Source organism: Diadema setosum, chromosome 2, assembly GCF_964275005.1.
Source record: "Diadema setosum chromosome 2, eeDiaSeto1, whole genome shotgun sequence".
NCBI lineage: Eukaryota > Metazoa > Echinodermata > Echinoidea > Diadematoida > Diadematidae > Diadema > Diadema setosum.
In genome coordinates, this window is record NC_092686.1 from 46,627,320 (window position 1) to 46,650,146 (window position 22,827).

At 40.2% G+C, this 22,827-nt stretch overlaps 3 protein-coding genes across 3 annotated transcripts; 2 read left to right on the plus strand and 1 right to left on the minus strand.

The window, feature by feature from the left end:
- Nucleotides 1-192: 192 nt before the first annotated feature.
- On the plus strand, nucleotides 193-21,356 carry LOC140246073 (wnt inhibitory factor 1-like). The gene is made up of 8 exons (XM_072325517.1): nucleotides 193-437; nucleotides 6,428-6,597; nucleotides 14,413-14,515; nucleotides 18,624-18,767; nucleotides 19,110-19,208; nucleotides 19,620-19,715; nucleotides 20,103-20,202; nucleotides 20,938-21,356. Exons 1-8 carry the CDS (start codon nucleotides 308-310, stop codon nucleotides 21,029-21,031), a joined length of 936 nt encoding a protein of 311 aa, XP_072181618.1. The 5' UTR covers nucleotides 193-307; the 3' UTR covers nucleotides 21,032-21,356.
- On the minus strand, nucleotides 15,537-15,905 carry LOC140246070 (late histone H2B.2.1-like). The gene has a single exon (XM_072325515.1). It carries the CDS (start codon nucleotides 15,903-15,905, stop codon nucleotides 15,537-15,539), a length of 369 nt encoding a protein of 122 aa, XP_072181616.1.
- LOC140246071 (late histone H2A.2.2) lies at nucleotides 17,442-17,804 on the plus strand. The gene has a single exon (XM_072325516.1). It carries the CDS (start codon nucleotides 17,442-17,444, stop codon nucleotides 17,802-17,804), a length of 363 nt encoding a protein of 120 aa, XP_072181617.1.
- Nucleotides 21,357-22,827: the final 1,471 nt, after the last annotated feature.

Here is a 22,827-nt window from a genome sequence, read left to right on the forward strand (position 1 = left end):
TATCTCCCTCATTGTGTCTCTGTGGTCGAGCTATTCCGGGCTAAAAGAGATTACCAGCACCACCCAACGAAAGAGTAGATCGCAGCTCATACAGACCTCCGTTCGCTCTCCGCAGAAGGTCCCATTGTCGTCAGGAAAGGAGAACTTGTTGGAGTGATATACTGCAGCTCCACCACCTGTCTGCATGTTTTACACCGTGCACGTTGAAGCGGTGATATGAAGGTTTAATCAACGATTCTACCTGGATATCTCAGGATTTTCGAAGTTTTCTTTGATCGGGTAGACGACATTTTCGGTATCCTCCAGCATGGCCGTGTCGAGAGTGTCGATTTTAGCTTTCTATGCAGCGGCTCTCATCGCTACATCGGCGAGCTTGTTCACGGACCGTCCCGCGGTAGACATGTGGCTATCTAGGGACGAAGTGTCTCGAATTCTTGGTGCGTATATACTTTTGCTCTCTGTTGCGAATTATATTTCATTTCAGAAGGTCACTGAAGGTCATCATTTTTTAATGATAGTTTGGAATGAAATACCATCTAATTGCTCTGCTTTGTCCTGATGAACATCACCAGCAAAGTATACGGTGATGTTAAGGAAAAGGTACTATTCTATAATTGTTGTTGGGTTTTTTTTTTCCCAGAGGTATTTATACATGTGAATTACAACGTATACATTGTATTTTGGTTTTTGATGTGAACTGGCAACCAGGGTGATCTTTCTCGGCAGAATTCCAGGAAAAGAAAGAAAGGAAGAAAAGAAAGAATACCAGCATGGCATTTTCTTTCCTATTCTATTCGAGCAACCGAGCCGGACCGAAATGTTTTTAAAGTGTAAACTTTATAAGGTACAGTTACTTTATGATAGTATATCACCAAGCAGCACATTGTTATCACCATGCACTTACAGAGCTTAGGTAGAAACCCTTTATACTATGTATAGAGCTATCGGGGTCGACAGGTGAAATGATTGATTAAAGCAATTCCTGCTTTTTTTAATGGTATTTTCCTGTTGCAGTTGATCTATTCAGGGGGCCTCCCTGATCTATTTCAACACACCGTAATCATTCGTCTGCATTTCAGCCCGGAAAATGCATGGTCATGGATCACAGCATACAATGCACATCAGGCACAAACAAAATTATACATTATTATAGATGATGACTGGCGGGGGAGGAAACATACCTAATGTTCCACCCGAAGGGTTTGAAATGCTATTGAGGGAGGTTATAAGTCCCGAGACGAAGTCGAGGGAGTTATATGATAGCCTCCCGAAATAACATTTCAAACCCTGAGGTGGAACGTTTGGTACATGTTCCCGACAACAAAAGTCATCATCTGTTATATTATATGGGTTAGTCAAATACGTCAACGTCAACCACCAGTACAACGCACTCGATCGCTCGCGCTGAGCCAAATTCACTGTGCGCGAGTCCTTCTATCATTTGTTACGTGAATATGTTTTCCCATGGGAGAACATTACAAAAATGTTCTCCCATGGGCGAACATAACCAATGTTCCTCCATCACGTGACTGTTTAGCCAATCACTAACCGGTATTTGACTAACCCATTTGATATTATACATTAATAATATCGAATTTCAATTGTAAAACAGAAAACCTAGCTCAGACCCTCGCATTTCTACAAACTATACAGAAAAAAAAAATATCTAAAAGACAAAAAAGTTCAGGCGTGAGTTTCTTCAATAATATTTATTTGTCTCCCTCTGCAAATGAAATTTGTTAAGACCGACAGGTTCGAGTCCCTCTGGTTCCTTTTTCCGACATGTTTGTTAATTTACAGATCAGCAGTTGCGATCTTAACAAATTTCGTTTGTAGAGGGAGACAAATTGAAGAAACTCACACCTGAACCTTCACCCCCTCTGAATAATATCTTGCTGACAAAAAAAAAAAGTTCTTTGTTAAATACACAATTATTAGTAATAACCATGCACACCTACACCATTCCCTTGCGTAATTTGTCCCCTTATATAATTCTTCAATGAAATTAATCACGTGTGTCGGATAATTCAAGGGCACAGGGCTAAGCCCGCAAGTTGTGACTGATTTTCATCAACACTCGTTTTGAGAAATTATTATGCATGGTTATTCATTGCACGAAGAATAACACAATGGATGCATATCTGTACACGACAAGAAAGTTAAAGGCATAATTTACCATTTGCAGATGAAACAAAAACCCAGTATTAGTGCTTTAAAATAGTTCTAAAATGTGAGTTAGGGATAGAAACAACCACTGTAAAAATTTGAATTGGTAAAATCGATGTTAAGTATTGTTAAATATATTATGATAAAAACGTTTCCAGACTAATCCGTCTACAGTTGCGGTTTATTGAGAAAATGCAGATGTTGCCGTTATCTCCTTATATGTTAGGCTTATCACGAAAATTTATATGATAAGATGTTTTGTGGTACAATTACCCACTGACCTACACATATGCATTAAATGTCATATCTTTAAAAAAATGAAATCACTGTTCCTAAAGGTAAACAGGACCTTTAAGCTCATGAACATCATTTGCAGCCATATTTAAGGCTGAAGTAATGTTCTTTTGAAGACGTGTCATCTCATTGTATGTGTCGATATACACAGAACTGTTCTCATCATTACGTTTCATTATCGTGTGTTGATGTGTTGATGTGTTGCACCTTATTCTAATCTCTTAAGTCCGTGTCTTGAAAGCTAAAACGTATGCGACAATGTGCACGTTCCTAAGCACATGACACCGTTCTGCAATCTTACAGTCACATGAGGATTACATGGCGTCAAAATAATCAAATTTGATCTCAAGACTATTGTTCTGTGTTTGGCAGTGAGAAATGTAAATATTTTGAAACTTCTTTTTATTATTTTGTTGAGTGCGTGAGGTATCTCCAATTACACATTCTATAATGCATGCGCTTCAAACGATTGATGTGACAGATTACTGGGTCACTCCTCCGTGACATATTGGTTGTTAATTGTTTACCGTAGGAGTTGACTATTTCATGCTACGATGAACATAATTATTTCTGTCCAAGCTCCAAGGATGCTTTGGATGTGGTGTCTTTGGTGGTCACTTCCTGTTGAGGCCGCAACTCCTCGTTGCAAAGCGAACGACGTGAAATTATTGGAAGACACTGCTTCAATTATGAAACCCACATTTTTTATTTCTCCCTCGAATAAGATTAGAAATCATATCACATTTTTAAAATGATTCTTAGACAAGAAAATTGACTGGTATTACAATATTATGACCATCAGGTATCATCCGTGTGTTGTATTTTTGTTATGTTATGTTTGTTTGTTTGTTTGTTTGTTTGTTTGTTTGTTTGTTTTTGTTTGTTTTCGAACCTCGGGAATGAAATCAGTTTGTGTATTTACTCCACAAGAGGAAGTAGTTATAGTCTTCTTCATTGATAATCTCTTTAGGTGATTAGTTGGTGACCTGGAGATAATGTAAGTGGGGATTAACATGCCGTCTAGTCATCAATTATTCCACTTTCCATCACCTAGTATTAAGCTCATCACCTTTGCATGGAATATAAAAGCGCCACTCCGCGCGCACTGATCTTTTTCAACCCGGCGCCTCGCGGCAGACGGCCTGCTGCTCAGCCTGCCGATGGTCTCTTGTCTCGGCGGGTTGTGTTTTGTCTGCCTCGCTGAGAGGCATGGCCCAGAGGAAAACAACAGAGGAAGTCGAGCTACCATACTCAACACAATGAAAAGGAGATCTGATTATACCTCAATGCAGGCTGCGGGCTGGATGCCGCCTGTGGTTAACGACATAAAAATGTTCAATCTGCCCTCATAATGAACGGAACCTTTAATCCAATCTTCGCATACTTCATTAGCGGCGCTCTAGTGTCTGCGACAATTAAGTCAAGGCTGCTCGAGAGGTTGATGTAGCTTTGTGTGTTTAATCCATCCCGAGCCGAGAAAGCTGTCTGTGTTTAGGGGATTTATCACAATGAAGTCATTTATCCCATTGAAAGCGGTACACAATAGGGTTACCAACGTTTGGATACACAGGAATGTTGTCCCCATAAACACGAGGTTACACCTTACCCGGTACTTGTTGACTTCCGAAAAGTAGCATTATCTCCAGATTCTGTATTTTTTGCTGGCCGAGTGTTCTATCGTGACCTTAGTGCAGAAGAGCATCTACAGGATACGTGAGTATGTTGTGAAGAAGTCGAGAAGGTCGGAAATCATTTAAGATACTGTATTAAGATTTGAAGCCAAGGCCAAAGGAACATGATAATACTATTCATGAATCTTTATGAATTTATCGATCAATAAATGACTAGCGCAAAACAGATGCATCTACATGATTTGTGTGGTCACATACTACAGCCATGGGAGAGAGAAATGCGGGGATAGAAGAAAAGACGATGAGGAGATGAAGCGGAGGAAAGGGTGGGGGGGGGGGGAGGTGGTGACGAAAGAATATAGAACCACGGACCTCGATCCCAAGTGTGTGATTGATGTTAGGGTCGGGTGCGGTTGGGGAAGAAGAAGAAGGAAAAAACTGATGTCCTTGGATGCGTTCCGTTCCATTTTTGTCGGAAATGACTTCCCCGTTTCCCGAAGGCAGGAGAGACTGGTGGTAATGACCGTGACTCAGTTCCAGGCCAGATGATGACCTTTAACCTCTCCTCTGTTCAGGATCAACGTCACACTCGTGTATTTTATTCTCCTCCTCCCCCTCCCCCATCTCCACCCCCGACCCCACCCCGCAACCTCCTTTCCATCCTACAAAAAGAGAATAATGTCGTGCTTTTAAAACACGGAGGCGACAACTCAACAGACCTGGTGCAGTGATAATTCTCTTCTAGTTTACAATTGGAGATATTCTGCAATCCAATTTATGGATAATTAAGATATTCACGTGAATTATTGACATACAATTGCCTTATTATTGCTGTCGAGTTCATTACGGTTCCGAGCTCCCCGATGCTAACGTCCGAATCAGTTGTCTTCTGTTGACTTTGCATGGATGTAACGTGCGTCCGAAGCGGAGCAAAGAAGCAAACCGATGTTTTCGATTCACACATCACCTTGGGATCGAGCTAAGCCAGCATGCTCTACGTGCAACGAGATTGACAAGATGCGTTTATACCAAGTGATGAAGCTCTAGAAACCATTCTTCCTCACTGTCCTACTGTGACAAACAAAGAAAAACGAAGCCCTAACAGTAGCCCTGGCATCACACTCAGTGCTAAATACGCCTTGATGAATGTAAACCACCGTTAATAACCTGTAAAAAGAAAACTGTGACTCTGCAGCCTTCACAGGGAAGTGGTTATAGGAATGTAAGACAGTAATGAGACAATTAGCTTTTCAGTGTCGCAGACGCCAAGCTGGTTGTTTGTTTGTTTGTTTGTTTCTTTATTTGTTTGTGTATGTTATGACGAGTTGGTGGCTAACATTGCGAGGAAGTGCTGTAAGGCTGTCAAACAAAAACGCTTTGGCGCTAAAAAGGGTGTTTATACCAATGCGGAGCGTCGTCTGCTCGCATCGACGATTTTCCTCGTTTTTACGCCTACTATTAAGGTAAAAAGGTTAACGAACTACAAATAAACATCAAATGAGATTTAAATCGCTGTGGCCCGAGCATATTTTAGTACATATTCAGGCTCTGTGATTTGTAGAATTTCTACGTGTGTAGGCTGTATGAATGAAGACAATTTGGACCTGATAGTACTTGATCATTTATCTTTCTCGAAATATACTTTTGAGTTAGTATAAATATTGCTGTCTCATGCACTAGGTTTCTCTGAAAAAAAAAATATATATATATATGGAAGAATTATAGTGTTAGTTATCGCTTCCTCTACACCGTGTAGATGTCATGAGATTTATACTATCTTACCCTGTATCTTGCGATCGAAACTTGTGGTTGTAAAGTGTATAAGTCTCAATTATTGAAGCAATACAGATTAAAACCATAACAAATAAGCAAGAAAAAGGCTAACAAACTTTGAGAAAAAAAAGATCATAGACACTTTAAAAATTGAGCGCATTAAAAACTGTTTGTTTAATGACAGGAGCGCTGCCGTCCCTTCAGTAGATACATCTTTGCTTTTGACCAGTAGATTACTGGTTCGAATCCTGCGTGGTGCGTAGCCCACTTGACTATTAATGTGCCCTTCTCTATCCTAGTGGTTTGTTTGTTTGTTTGTTTGTTTGTTTGTTAAAATATATTTATTCAGGATAAAAAGTTCAGCAAAAGCTGTTTTACAACAATGTCCTGTATTGGTAACATTGACAACCTGACCGAGGTAATATTGCTGATGTCCATGGGAAGTATTGGCCCTGGAGAGCTACACCCGAAATGAATAAAATCGTATCTTTACACCTTTCACACATGTGGATATCCAGCAAGTATTCATGCAGATAATCTATCATTTTCCTCCGAACATGCAGGTCAGGCAGCTGAACCTCTTTACATCATCCGCGAGGGGTTGTCGAGTCCATCGGTTTCCCCGCTCATTCTCGACCAGACCGACGACGAATACGGTGCCGACTACGGCCACAGACTCGTTCTTCCGTCGCACGTCAACTTCTTGAAGATTTCGTGGCGCGCTCCCAAGCCGGTAAGGACAATAAATTGACGTTTTAGAAACGAGTGGTAATAACTCTTCCCTTCGACAGCAGCAAATGTTAATGTTCATGGAAACTATATGCCAGTAGGTATAGGCCTACTTATAACGATGATTCTGAGTATCATTGTCAGTTACAATTGTGGTGATTTCTTGATAATGACAATGATGAAGATGGTGACGATTTATTCCCTTATTATCATTTTGCCAAACTTTCATCTTGTTATAACCATTTAAGTCATGTTTATTGTCAATATCATTATCATCGTCATCGCTGACGTACGGCTACCTACACAACTAGTGGTTTATGGCATAATCGGCATTGATCACCTACACTCAAAGTTAAGCCGTTGATGCATTATTGCAAGGAGTTAACAACTTGATTATTGTAAGCGAGAAGGCAATGTGATAAGAATATTGGTCTCTCTCTGTACTTTCAATTTACTTTACTTGTTATGGTTGCCAAGTCATATTTTTTGTCTGTTGATAATGGTATGTATGAGTTTTTTTTATCTTTTTTTTCTACTTGGATACTGACAATAACAAAATGGCGCCGAGTGAATTTCTCATACCGTTTATTGTAGCATGATAAACGCTGATTTCATTGGGCGTTGTTTACAAAGCAGACGACATAGAACGGATAACTGTGCGAAGGTTCACGATGGAGACGAATTTCATAAAATCACTACAAGAATTGTGGTATTTGGCTTCATGCTGCGCTCAGCGTGGTTCCCTTGCCGACTTCGTGCCTTGTTTTTCTTGCGGTAGAATAACATTCGTTTTGCAATTTTCCTCCATGTAATAAATTTGGCGACCTCAGCATGCGGGCTATTACAATTTTCGGAGAGATGAGACTGTCAGTTGGTTTTAGGGTAGTTTTTATTCATATTTTGGGGGACTAAATTTACCACTACTGGTAATTCCCATTTCTCCATTATGATCCAATAGGTATTTGCCTCTCAAATGTAAACAAATCATGACCGAGATTGTATTTAACGAATACGCTTAAAATGATTTAGCAACATGACAAAAGATTGAACGGACAATTCAGTTTTGCTGTTCCATTCGTTCTTTTCCCGTCGTATTACAAGAGGTTCAAATGATATGATCATTTTTTAATTTTAGTAAGTTTAGGTAGATTATACCGACGTCAGCTGAAGTTGCGTTACGTCTTTTACCCAACCGTCTCTACACAAGGCGAGCTCTCTCTCTATGCGCGGTACAAGCCGTAGATTTTTGCCGAAGAAATGAAAACCATATGGACTGGTGTTATGACAATTTATGTGGGGTCATTTGACGGCTAGGGGCAAATCCCAACTAGATTTCAATCTGATTTCATGCAGCGTACTCCGTAGATTGCGAGCCCTGCTATACGCTGTAAAACCCCAACTGCATCACGGTGCAGATGGGGTAGGGGTGGGGTGAGGATGGGCGCATTTCCCTCCTCCACAGTTGATTTTGCGCCCGCGGAGAATTTCACGTTTTTCAATTCATGATTTTTCTCTCCAGTGTCCAGCCCACGCTTGACGCCAAAATGCGACGCGTTCGACCTACTTTTTTGAGGGTATCAGATGTCAGCTGCTGTTTAAAGCGATGACATGTTATGTATATTATGAGTGGGACCTAAATGCTGAGGATATTTGGTTGTTTTTGTTCATAATATGAAATACTACCTGACAAAACATTATCATAACAGTAAAGTACGCTATACACATATACATCAATACAAAGCATGCGCCGAAAAGACACAATAAAACAATGTCGGAAGCGTATTTGATCTGTGTACTATACGTTCCTTGATGGTTTACGTTTCATGGTAGGTATTACACACACACACACACACACACACACACACATACACACACACACACACACACACACACACACACAAGTTGTACACCGGCCGATGATCTCAGTTATCTTGTTGAAAAAGAGAAGATGGTTCCCCGTTCAGTGACCTTGCCCTCATTTTACCATTGGTATTAGATGTCGCCATGTGATCACTGCATGAACCCTTCATGAGATGACATAGAGATGGTTAAACATTACATCCTCATTCTTTCATTTTCATAAGAGCGGTGTTGCCAACGACCATGTAATCAAATAGATTATCAACACCTAAATTTTGCTATCATTTTGATGACGCGATATTATTATTTCGTGACATTTATACAGTAATGTTCTTCAAAGTTGCTGCCTTTTCACCATGACAGGTTTTCGGAATATTCTGATTCTTTTTTTTTTTTTCAGTATAATACATCTAAATACTTAAAAAGAAAACAATCTTGCCTTCGAAAGTAATGATCAATTTGGGTCCTAGTTGAAGGACGTACTTTTATGAGTGCATCAAGATAACGCAGATACCCGAGCAGCACTGTAAATATACTCGCGTGCTACACTTAGGAGGCATATTCAAAGTTTGTGGATAAGGTATATTATATTCCATTTATTACAGTGGGCACGAGTCTGATGATTATCTGACAAATTTTGCGGGATAAGAAAAATGTTTTCCATTGTCAGAAGACTGAGATTGCATGATGAATGACGGCTGTGTTTATTATGTTTCATCGCATCAATCAAAAATTCTTCTTCTCAATGCAGACTCTACACAAGCAACAATCCATTATTGAAATCTATTCTCTCCCCCACCCCACCCCCTCTCTCTTATTTTTTTTTCTTCCACTACATGTTTACGTCTCCGTCCGTTGTATTGGATCCATTCGGCTTGGTCTATCGCTCTCCCTTATTTTCCTCGTTTGCCGCATTTTTCTGAGCCAGTGGAGCGATAGCTCTAAATATGTTATCCCGTCTTTTTTTTTTCTCACTCTGTGAAAAAAAAAAAAAATGGTCTGAATTGGTCTGAAGCTCGGATGGGTGTACCGCAGCTCATGAACAATGGGAATAATACGACCTCTCTGAATGCGAATTATTTGGCTACCCAACGCAGAGATTTGGGGCTTTATAAAATAGACGATGTATTCCACCACAGCATGCAAGCGCAATGAAGTCAGTCCATATACCAGTCTAACGAGACATGTTCCTTGATGGGTGACTGACCACTGAGTTCTACGAACCGCTGTATATTATCTTGATTGAGTCCAGTTAACCGGGCGACCACCAGTTTAATATGAGACGTATGAATAATCTCTCCACGAAACTCTCTCCGAATGAATTGATATCTGGAAATAAAAGACCAGAGAACAAAGATTGTCCTTCCCAAGGGGCGCTCCGTACCAGGGGTCTTGGTCTAATCCCTCTGCAGAGCGTCTCTTTTAGAACTACACTCTATACTCCGGGTCCCAGACTTCACCCATATAGAAACCATTTGCAGTACTCACAAAGTCGAGTACTAGATGTGGGTGTAGCTAATACGAGGAGTTAATCACTTTTGGCAGTAATGAGCGTGATAATTTCACGAGCGTATCGTTTCTACGGATTCATCCTTTTCAAAACTTCAAGTAGGCCTAAATTGACATCCCTTTACCAGGCGAACGAGTGAGAAATAAAATATTATGTCACCCAGTCATAGGTCCTTTCTGCAGAAAGCACGCAGACGCACGAGCTGTGGAGCTGCAATTTATCTTATCTTACTCGGGCAAGTTTGTAGAATGTGATAACAAGCAGAGTGTCATTCAATTCAAAGCCAGTAATATTGATTGAATATCTCTATTTTCTCGACTTTTATCAGTCACGTTCCTCACGGTCAACGTGTTGACAATTTACTTGGATATTTCACATATTGTTATCAGCGTTAGATGTTGACCAGAACCTTGGGATCTGGAAAAAAAAAATGTAGGCCTGCTGTAGGCCTGGACAATTTAGCAAGCAATTTCATCCCAACTTGAGGGGAAAAAAGTTAATTCAGTGTAACATACAGCATTTCGTCAGTTTCTACTTTGGTGACATGTAAACCATGGGAGTTGGTTCAGTATAAGGAAACCGAGATGGGCGTACATCACTGTCTAAGACGAAACACGGTATCTTGAGCGATTTTGCGTGTGTACGAATAATTTTCCCTTTTTATTTGTGACTGTCTGTGTGTTATTGTAAATGTAAAAGATTGATGAGGGGATAGAAAGACTCTCACTCACTAGAAACGACTGTCTTTATTTGCACACTACAATAGAAAACTTCATTATCCCCAGTACTATGTCTGTTTGTTTCGTCCCAAACATGCCCCGCCCATCTTCACTCCGGGGAAACAATTAGTGTCGACAAACAGTGACGTCATAGACAGTAGCTCTCGCACGCTATACGTACCCAATTTCACGAAAAATGCTAACGTTAGTGCATTTTAATCGTCAATTCCAATGCTATATTACAATGTACTCGTCTTCTGACAGTGCATTAATGTAGATGATGTGAGTAGCTTGAAATGTTGCCTTTGCTAGGATTGTATTGGTTTTTAGCTCGAAATTTTCGTCAAACAAGATCAACAGCATATGTACAGCATACACCCATAGCTAAAAGCAGAAGAAGAAGAAGAAATGACTCCTTTGAATTACCATAACATTAGTTGACGATTGTCAGGACATACGAATGATTGCTGAGAAACTTTATCACAGAACAATAAATCATCACACACATTATTGGCCAATAAACCATTACGTACAGTGCGCTATATGAAATAATGTGGATCTTAGCATTATTTTCAAAATATCTTCAAACCACTTTTGGCGCCAAAAGTGAACCCCAAAACTTCCAGGTTGTACGCCAAAGGGATCGATTTGAATGACATTTTTGGACAAGAGTGACAAACGCACTAAACCTCTGAGTGGCAGTAGAAAGCAGGACTTCAAAAAACCAACATTGCATAACCAGCAAACATCAGTCAAAAATAACCCACGAAATCCTTTCCAGTATAAAAGAAAGAACCATTCATGCCTCATAAACCCCACAAATAACCACTGTGGAAACAGTAAACAGTTGGTATAACATGGAAACATAGATCTCTGGCCGGACAGTTGCAGGTGGACTGACTTACTTTGTTTCTACAGCAAACAGGCGAGAGAACAGTACTTCATCTCCTCTTGTCATCCTACAGCAACGTGTATTTACCCTGACGTCAATATGGAAGACATACCAAACGCCTCGTGGCTGCATCAAGGGAGATGGTATCGTCGTTAATCAGAGGATAGTGGCGGGGTCGCTTTTTTATGAAATTCGATATAATTTGCGGAGTCATGCAATTAAGACAATCATTTTAAAGTTAACTGACTTGATTTAGGACAAAATGTGACATTTACAATTATTGAAAAAAAAAAATGTGAATGACAAAAAGAAACGGCAAAATATTGTCATTCGTGAATACGTATAAACTTAACAATTTCATGTATCTAAATATGTCGTGGGTTCGAGCCCATGCCAAGCCCGACACGTTTGCCCTTCAGCAAGGCACTTTATCCACATTGCTGTTCTCCACCCAGGAGTATAAATGGGTACCCGGTAGGATGAGAAAGCTTATGTTGGTTGATCAGCATGTGCGCGCCTGTAAAATGGCTGCGACTGGCTGGAATGCTCCCCAGGGAGTGGAGAATGAGCACTGTTAGTGCTGGTTGATAATGTATCCAGTGACCGGGGTAATAATAGTCTGTAAAGCGCATTGAAACCCTGAAGTGTGTGAAATGCGCTATATAAAAAACCAGCTATATATCTAAATTCAGTGTTTTGTACAACAGAGACTTCGCAGTGATAGAACGTGCTTACAAATGATGAGAAATTTCCTCTAAAAGCACGAGAGTTGGAAATCAGTATATGAGCCTGTTCAATAAAAAAAAAAAAAAAACTGTCAACGAATGTAAGTTATCTCATGTAGGCCTACTTTGTGAAAATTTACCTCGTTGAAAATATTCGACTGGACTTTTATCTTCGACGATGTAATGGAAATCAGCAGCAAGGAGGTTCACTTCCATTTCCGCATCCATGACCCAGTTGACTAAGGTCTTAATACTAGAAGGAAGTGAGGGGGGGGGGGGGGGGCACCTATATACAAAGAACCTTTCCAAAGGGGACGAGTCGTGACTATGCTACTTAATGCGGGACTAACGTGTGTGTCCAAAGGCTTACCACTCAACACCAGTGTGGATGGGCAAACACCTCTTAACCCTTGGCTGAAATAGGAAACAAAAGCGATCTAGGAGCTGGTCTGCCTTCACACCTTGCTGGAAAAAATAAGCACAGTCATCACTCATTCGCTTTTCTCGTCTATAACATGTCGTCCTTTTCTTCGTTGACTGTTTATTACGCTCCAAACGATTCGACAACTCACATACAAGCACAAAAATAGCCGAGATGGTCGGCTGATTAAACAGATCACACTTAATTGTGAGAGACTTGTTTAGCTTTGCAGACGTTTTGAACTAAATCCCAACTCATTAACTTTCGAAGGTATAAGCTGAAGTTATTTACATTCAGTGTAAATGACAGTTTCACGAGTGTTGACGAAATTGTGCTGTACATGAGAAAAGGATTTTTCTGAGGTGGGATGCAAAAGACCATGCACAATGTGTTGCACTGCTTTTCAAATGATAAAGATTTTTTTTTTTTTGTCCTCGTTTTGGTTTAAATCTAGTTTGTTTATCTGTACGACCCATGTTGTCCGAAAGATTGGGACTGGGACATGAAAATTTGGAATTACGTAGTCAATATCTACTACTCTTCAGCAACTATCTGTCGAATCGTGTGCATGAAAATGACTCTTCATCATTTGAGAAGCAACGCAACAAGCTATTGTAATAATTATGACAACGCACCAATGCCAAGAGTTAAGAAAGATGTATTCAAAAACTCGAGAAACTTGTTATCAATTAGCTGGTATACCAGAAATCTCTTGTAGTAGTAAGTGCCGTTTAACCAGATGTCGCTAAACTTTGATGGGATATTACAGTAGTTTCAACAGGCAGGTTGCATATATGCTATAAATTTTGTGTGATGACTTAATCACCAAAACTTATAAATTTCATGCTTTGCAGTAATTTTCAAGATGCTGGTGAAATTTTCAGTTGTCTGTCATCGTTATGTCCTTGATCACCGTTGAAAAGGCATTACAACAATTCACGCCGGATCGGAGTTGTTTTGTCATAAACAATCCCTCATTGCATCAGATGATTTTATCTATTTCACACTCTTGTAATCACTATGTATTTTCACTTATCACCGTGTCTTGATTGATTTGCTGGTAAACTAAGGCACCGTATACTCACATAATTGCATATTGTGAAAATATCGCTTGTATAGTTTTTCCTCGTAAGGCTTCTGTACATGTGCGTATCGTAGTTTAGGTAGATACATGTATTACGCCTGTTTCGACATTAAGATTAATTGAAATGATTTGGAAATTTGCTGAAGGTCGTTTATTAGCCTTAACCAATTATTGCCTTTCGATTCATTGGGTAAGTGTATCATACGTTTACTTTTGCTCCACTTTCCAACCCGTGTGGGCAAAATTTTGTTAATTTCTGATACGATGAATTCTTAACTCGAAGAACGATTGGCTGTTACTGTGGAGTCATAATGGCGCCACGGGCTGTATATATTTCCCAGACCTTGTGTTTAATGGGCTCTGACCAAATCTAGGCACTGAAGCCTTGAACATTCTTCCAACTAGTCATTGTCTTTTAGACGATTAAAAAATCCTGTCCTTTCCCACTGGAATTACCTTTCCTATTTTTATAACACTGGCTGTCCTTGATATTTTGTTTCCACTCTTAACTTAAGTATTTTTTTGGTTCATAACTTAATGATTTTATTTCAAGGTTTAGGTCTGTTCTCACCCCCTTCCGTTTTCTCTTTTCTGCTCGTCATCCACAGTTTCACTATTCGTTCATGGAGCTCCGGTCTAGCAACCCGTCCATCATGGCCCCTCCGTTGCTAAGCATTACCCTGGAAGACAGCATGCCTACCAATAACACGGGTTTGTGGCACTTACCGCTATGCTACTATAGTAGTACTTTTCCCTCTCTTGTTTTTGAGTTTTTGTTTTGATAGGATATAGTTAACTCTGGTTGTTTACGTGTGTGCATTGCAGTGTGGTGATCTTTCCTTGACATACTTTCTGATGAAAAAAAACAAAAACAAAAACCCAAACTAAATAAGATTGTTTTAACGAGCGTTACTAATACCTGCATGCCACCATTCAGGCATACTTTGCACGGGTGGTCAATGGAGGATCACTTCACTGATTCTTACACCATTCAGAAAGCTTACTTTCTCTAAATGTTGCCTGGTGGCTGTAATAAACCAATTTTAATTGTGTGTTTGTTTGCCTTTTTTCTCGGTCTTTTTCTGGGGGGGGGGGGGGGGCTTTTGGTTTCTTATTGATTGTAGGGTAGGCGCTGTGTGGTGGGGGCGCTGTGACATAGTGGACTCCCGACTCCCAATCGGAGGACCCGAGTTCGATTCCCGTCCAGTGCTTACGTCCTTGGACAAGATGTTTATACCCACAATGTCCCTCTCGACCCAGGTGCATAAATGGTACTCTGATAACGCTAGGGTAAAAATATTGGCAGGGCTCTCTGGTAGAGCAGTGGCAACACTGAAGAGGCTAGCCTGGATAAATTTTAATGACACTTTATTATTGTTAGTATTGGCTTTGTTATTATTATTATCATTATTAATATAGTTAATAATAACAATATTATCATTATTATTATTATTATTATTATTACTATTATTATTATTATCATTATTGTTATTATTATTATCATCATCATTATCCTTAGGCCTATATTGTTGTTTTTATTTCTGTTTAAATGGGATAGGAACTGTGGAAAGGGAGAGATAGATGGAAAGGGAGAAAGAGAAGCAGAAACAGAAAGACAGAGAACTTATTTTCCTGTCTGGAAGTATCGAGCATATCCTTCATCCTTTCTTGAGTGTATGGTGGCTCTGAAAAGAGCCGTTTGTTTGTAAAATGATTGGCGCAAACCAACAATTTACTTGGAGGTGGTGTACTTGGTGACGGCCTTGGTGCCCTCAGACACGGCGTGCTTGGCCAGCTCACCGGGGAGGAGGAGGCGGACGGCGGTCTGGACCTCACGGCTGCTGACGGTCGACTTCTTGTTGTAGTGGGCCAAGCGGGAAGCCTCACCGGCGATGCGCTCGAAGACATCGTTGACGAAGCTGTTCATGATGGACATGGCCTTGGAGGAGATGCCAGTGTCGGGGTGGACCTGCTTCAGCACCTTGTAGATGTAGATGCCGTAGCTCTCCTTTCGCCTCCTGCGCCTCTTTCCGACAGAGGCAGCGCGTGCCTTGGCCTTACCGGCCTTCTTGGCTCCCTTTCCGCTAGTCTTGGCAGGCATGGTTGTTGGTTACTAGTCGTGATGATTAGATCAACTGAAGCGACTTGGCGATTCTGACCGCTATTTATGGAGGCGCCGAGGATCCACTGACATAAATTCACACCTCATTGAACTAGAGCGCTATTCAAAGTCGAAGGCGGGAATGACGGCCGTATGCAAATTACGGCCGCATATGTAAATTACGGTTTATCCTGCTCACAAAATGGATCGATATTTGTTTGGCGGCCTTGCCGTTTACTCCGACGTCACATGCATTTCTGCCGAGGACTGGGCACTCCCGTCCTAATTGGCGCGAGCTGATGCCTTGAAAACTCTTTCGAATGCTATTCTTGTGTCTCTTTAGCAACCCTAAAAATTAGACTCCTTTCATAAGCTGGTATATCGTAGAGGTAGATAATTCAGATCTTTTCTCAGAGTACTAAAACTGGAAACTTCGCTATGGTGGCGGGGAAATGAATACTGTAGATTTCCAGTGAATTTATTCGGACCCCGAAACAAGTTTAAACTTATTCTTTGTGCAAAAGTAGAAAGTATTCTTCAGTGACATTGGGTTAGTTTTTTGTTTATTTCACTTAAAAAAAAACTGCCTGTTATCGTAAATTTTCATATACGTTGTTGAACAACATTTTCCATGCAGAAGGGATACAACCTTTAAATCAGGAGTCAAATAGCAGATAATATTTTTTTAAATCAAATATTTGTTTACAGAGTGCAGGGAGAGGCGAGTATAGGCCTATTTGTAAGTCTTGACATTACGATTATTACATAATATTGTGCATCACTTTCACATAATAGAATAAAAATGAGAGTGGAAAAAACTCAGACAAATGTACATCATCGGAAACAATTTAGACACTAAAAAAAGTAATCTTTTAACCCATAAACCTGGCATTGAACTAGCTTTCGCGAGCTAGATTGACTCAGACATTAGCACTGGTATATTACTCATGGGACTCTCAATATAAACTCTAACATGGTATCGTTGACTGCTTCGATGCAACTATCTACACTATAGACAGCGGCATGTGTTAAACGTAATACAATGTACAAAAGAAAATGTACAGAAATTATGAGAAGAAAAAGTAAAGAGAAGGTGATGGAGATAAACAAGGAGGAAAAACAGAGGGGGGGGGGGGAAGGTGATGGTATAGATGAAGAAGAGAACCCTGTTGGTTCTTGTTCTGAAGAAAAAGGCAACCAGAAAATTCAAGAACCTCTTAACCGCAAGAGGCATGCATGACAGTATGTGGATATAACTGTTAACACTTCTGTTTGATGTCCACACAAACAAACCTTTAGCGCTAGTATGTAAATAAGATGACAGAGCTTCATCACACTTGGCTGACTTTGAACCCACAAGAGTGCATCTTCAACGGAGACTCAACCTTATTGGTCCTCCCGAGGTTACGCTTCAAGATTCATTGATCGGAAAGGCAGCTACTCCGATCTTAGAAAGCCGTATAAAAGGCCTGGCGCTCTATTCAAAATGCACTGTTCGTTTTAGTTCTCAAAGACGCAACAACAAGCAAACTAATCATGTCTGGACGTGGTAAAGGCGCTAAGTCTAAGTCTAAGGCCAAGAGCCGATCTGCCCGCGCGGGACTCCAGTTCCCCGTCGGCCGTGTGCACCGCTTCCTCCGCAAGGGCAACTTCGCCAACCGCGTCGGTGCTGGTGCCCCCGTGTACCTCGCCGCCGTGCTCGAGTACCTGACCGCCGAGATCCTCGAGCTCGCTGGCAACGCCGCCCGCGACAACAAGAAGAGCAGAATCATCCCCCGCCATGTGCAGCTCGCTGTCCGCAACGACGAGGAGCTGAACAGGCTGCTTGGTGGAGTCACCATCGCCCAGGGCGGTGTCCTCCCCAACATCCAGGCTGTCCTCCTCCCCAAGAAGAAGTAAATTCTCCAAGAAAGACAAAAAGTTTACTGCCCTCAAGCAGAAGACACCCAACGGCTCTTTTCAGAGCCACCAAATCAACAAGAAAGGAATCTGGCGAAAACTCTCTCATACCATACCCTAAAGAGTTTCTGAATTTGTAGATTGTGTTTATATCAGCTCTATGACAGAAATAAAGATTCATACAGCTAATATAATTATGCGATAACAACTCCATGAAAGTAGTTTTCTTCAAAGAGTATACAGTACACTGGTTGACAAGATGTCAACACATGACTCTTCGCCTCAAATTACAGAAAGTCAATATGCCTCAAATCGAGTTAGTTTATTTTGTGTGTGTGCTTTAAGGACATTGTATCACGAATAATGCAAAGCAAGACGTTTGATAAGAGAGGTGTTCCCCAAAGATGACTCTGGTTCAAATCCGTTCAGGCTTGTTCCTTTTTCTCTGCTTAGTGTTCATAACAATACAGATCGAGCATACGATCTCATTCACGGAGAGTATAACAGCAAAAAAAAAAAAAAAAATAATAATGATAATAAAACAACAAAACAATAATAACAACAACAACAAACAAACAAACAAGTAAAACAAAAAATGGTGATAATAATATATTGTATTTTCCAATATGAGAAGCTTTGACAAATAAATAAATAAAGACAATAGTGTTCAAATTTACCATAATAACACAACCTACCAGATTAATTCCTTGAAAATTATGATTGACATTTTATACAGATTAGTTTCAACCCGTAGTAACTTTGTTACACTCCGTGTCATCAGTATTAATTTCTTCCTCCCCTATTGTTTGTACGCTGTAGAATTTCGGATCGATTTTCCTTGCACCGGAGAACGTAGCGGGACCACCTCGGTCAGTATCATCGTACGCATTCAGCACGCCAAGAGCGGCAGGGACATCCCCGCCTCACCCATCCACATCACGTTCGACAAGAAGTGCATTGAAGGTATGCTATACTAGTACTAGTACACTATGCCGCATTTCTGCTTATTGTCAGTTAACACTTAGCAGATGAATATTCTGGGTTTTTGTAACATTTTGCTGACATGTTATGAATCTGAATAAGTAGGCCTACGTTTCGAGGCCAAGGCTAACGGTTATCAAGGCTCATATTCAGAAAATTAGAGAGGAGAGGTTTTTGTCTTTGGTTAACTGGATTCTCTTTTTCTACTGCAAGCATCACGATTATTTATACATATATATATATAATGATTGCGCATATTATGTGTGTGTTTTTATATGTTCACCAAATTCCTTCAAATCTTTGTTGCGTATTGTAACTTCCCAGCTCCAACATGTGAACCTCGCTGCGCGAATGGTGGTGTGTGTAATCAGAACGGACGATGCGACTGCCCGCCTGGTTTCTACGGTCAGACGTGTAGAATCAGTACGTATACATAATCATTATCTTGGGAAATACTCTCACTCTCTCAACCCCCCCCCCCCCAATCTTCACACGAAAGAAAGAAAGAAAGAAAGAAAGACAAAGAAAGAAAGAAATTGCTGCATAAAATTCTGCTATGTGTACGGTATGAGATATTCATACCTGAATGTAAAGGCAACCACTTCTTTTCCAAATTATCAAATGTCATTTGAAAATCAGTTTTGGAGTGGTATAACTAAAAAATAAAACACTACTTTGATAATTATGTTTTCTCGTTTAGTTCGTACATATTTGTTTTATCTTGACTCTCAAGAAGAAGATTATATATAATATATGATTCATTTTCCTGGTATGACTACTGTTAAAAAAGAAGAAAACATGTTTTGATGTTTTCCATTTGTTATTTTCCCGCAGTTTTCTGCATACCTCACTGCTATAACTCAGGAACGTGTATCGCTCCGGGTGTGTGTGCCTGTCCGCCTGGATTTATTGGAAATCGATGTCAAAAAGGTTTGTGTCATTGTATAACTATACCGAATAAGAAATAGCATACTGTTCGCTAGAAGAATACTAAATATTCAACATACTCTCTGTGCATGATTCTCCATGATTTCTGTACGGCCTATCATAAGTTTGTACCAGCCAGTAATAAAGTTATTGAACTTGTATTTTGAACATGAGTAACAGACGTAAGAATCGTTCATCAAAGATTTACGGAGATTTGCACATCAAAGACCTCTCGTTCCCATGCAACGTCAGAAAATATATTCTTTGCTACATTATTATCATTCCACTGTTAATAGGAGCTTTTTTATGAAAGTTTATAGTATATTCATATTTACCAATTTATACTGTGATTCTGATCTTTCGATCTGCTTTCTGTATTCTTTCACTCAGCCATCTGCAGGGATGATTGCAGTGGGAATGGATATTGCTACAAACCTGGCTTCTGCTACTGTTATCACGGATGGACGGGCGCCAAATGTGACCAACGTAAGTATGACATAATTATGAAACATGATATCGCTGATAGTATGGTTCTTTTCAGGTTTGATGAAAACAAACCAACAAACAAAACCACACATACACACTCGCATGTATCCACGCATGTAAACACACACATACACACACTCTCGCACTCACACCTTTACAGTCAATACGTCGGTCAGTGAATGGTCATAATGCAATCATGTGACTAATGCAGCGAGAATCGAAATCGTGATGTTGCACGGCAGTGACGTCATATCAGGTAATATAATTCCAGAATTTGTCCGGCTGCCGACGGGGCTACAATGAAATGATGTGCATTTCTGTAGACCATTTAATATAACAAAAATTGCCTTGTCCATTGTTGTGATATAACTCTTGGCAGTTCTTTTTCCCTCAAGACAAAATTTTTCCTGAGCGTTGCGCCCTTCAGGGAAAATCTAATCTCTCCGGGAAAATAGGACTCCGCGGACATATTATTAACTTGAGTGTGTGCAAGGACAGAACTATGAGCGGGGTGGGATGTCGCATGTGTCTCTCAATCACATAATAATTTACATGCCGTGGCGTTTTCAAATGTTGCTACAATTATGTTACTGTTGTTTCTAATTACTGTTGTCGTGTAGAGCCTGCATTTTTCTCTGTTGCGGTCGATGCAAGCTAATGGTCAGTCCAACCTTGTATTCTTTATTCTGTGATAATACCGTGTTTCCTCTCTATCCCCTCTCTCTTTCTCCTTCTTCAGGCATGGATTACTCGCAGTATCCTTTCCCTCATCCTACCGCTCCAAGAATCTCAGACTCGTGAAAAATCGTCGACTTTGGGGTGATAGCACTTAGATCTGCGTCAGTGACGGAGTCACGTTTTGAACATTAAAGTATCATTCATGACAATAATGTGCTTTCCCACTTGGAACCAAATAGTATGCTGCCAGGAACGATGTCTTACCTACCCACACGTATATATATATATGGCTACTCCTTACAAAATATATAGCAACAATGTAAACCACCTACAAGATATTAATGTTATATGCTGTGATAGCCTTAGCAATTTCCACTCGTGTGCCTGTCGTATCTTGTGCAACTCTCCATAAACAGACTAACTCACCCCTTGGACAAGGGATGAAATATTAGATTGCCTTATGAAGCTGTTTAGGAAGGAAGTAGTGAAGTTCCCACGCATTCTTCACTTCCTGTCACATGACTTCTTCGTCCTCAATGCGCGTGTGGCGGTAATCTCGATTTGAGCTTTCTATGCGGATGAGTTTCTGCTCGAGATTACCCATAATGCCTTGCAAATGTAGCTCGTATCATTGAAACGAGAAATGATTAGGCTGACTCAATGTATCAGCCAGCCTTGAGAATACTATAAATTATGACGTTTCTTGACGGCACTGACTTACATTCATCCCCCCCCCCCCCAAGAAAGAAGGGAACCTTAGTATCTATAGATGTTGTTGTGTAACAACTCATGGAGTGTTATAGTATATGAATATTTACTTAACTACGCGATGATTGCACAATGTGTTAACCTACGTGCGTATGTGACGCGTCTTGATTGTGTCAAGACGGATAACCGAGTTTGTATAGATATTCAGATATATTGGTAGCATACTGTTAGCGGACATTCATATTTCCCCCATGGAAAAGACAGTTTGATATAGAGAGTAGGATTACTCGGCGGAATTGACGCAAGAGATCGAAACGATATATATGTATATATATTGTAGATATTTCTCATGGCAGGTGACAATGTCAAGCTATACCTTGAGTGGTTTCTCTTTGAGTCCGTGTGATCATCTGAACTTAATGATAAATGTATCTACTCTTCATTGTTTACCCAGCAATTTAGTAATCGACGTGAATAGAATATCTCATAATCCGACAAATATATTTCTATGTATATTTTTTACTGGCGAAAACAGAAAAAGAGGGAAAATAGTCTCCTTGCTTCTTGCAAAACATTTTCCCTTTGTTATGTCAGTACCTTTTCTTAAGATAAGTTGGAGTGGATGTGAAGTTTGAATGACTGGTTGTATGTATTTATCTTCACTTTGTAGCTAGAAATATTTATTTTGACTGAGACGTGCTTTCCAAGCAAGATGTAATGTTTATAACTTATGAACAGTTTCATGCGGATATGGTAAAACAATTCGAATATTTACAAGAAAGTTTTAAAAATAACAGCTGATACGTATTGTTTACGCCGACACTTATGATTATACAGGTCTGATTAGCATATGTTTTTTTTTTATTCTGCCTTCTTGATATCAATCGTCTGTACCGCTTTGGCATCGAGTCTTTGCTGTGCTGGATGTACATCGTGATAGAGCGCCCCCTATCTTCTAACTCATCTACGAAAACTGTGTCCAACCACCACTATTATTTTGTGACATTTACTGACGGTTAAAACACAAAGTGTATCAAATGAGACTTCATAAACGAGCCGAATGACGACTCAAATTGGAACCCCCCCCCACAAAAAACAAACAACCACACACACACACCGCGCGCACACACAAACCCAGAAAGAATGCGATCTCACCAATATAAATGTCATTGTTTGTATTCATAATCTTCGTTCATCATGGTTGTTGTACAAAAAATACTTATTCGTATGTGGACATACCCAT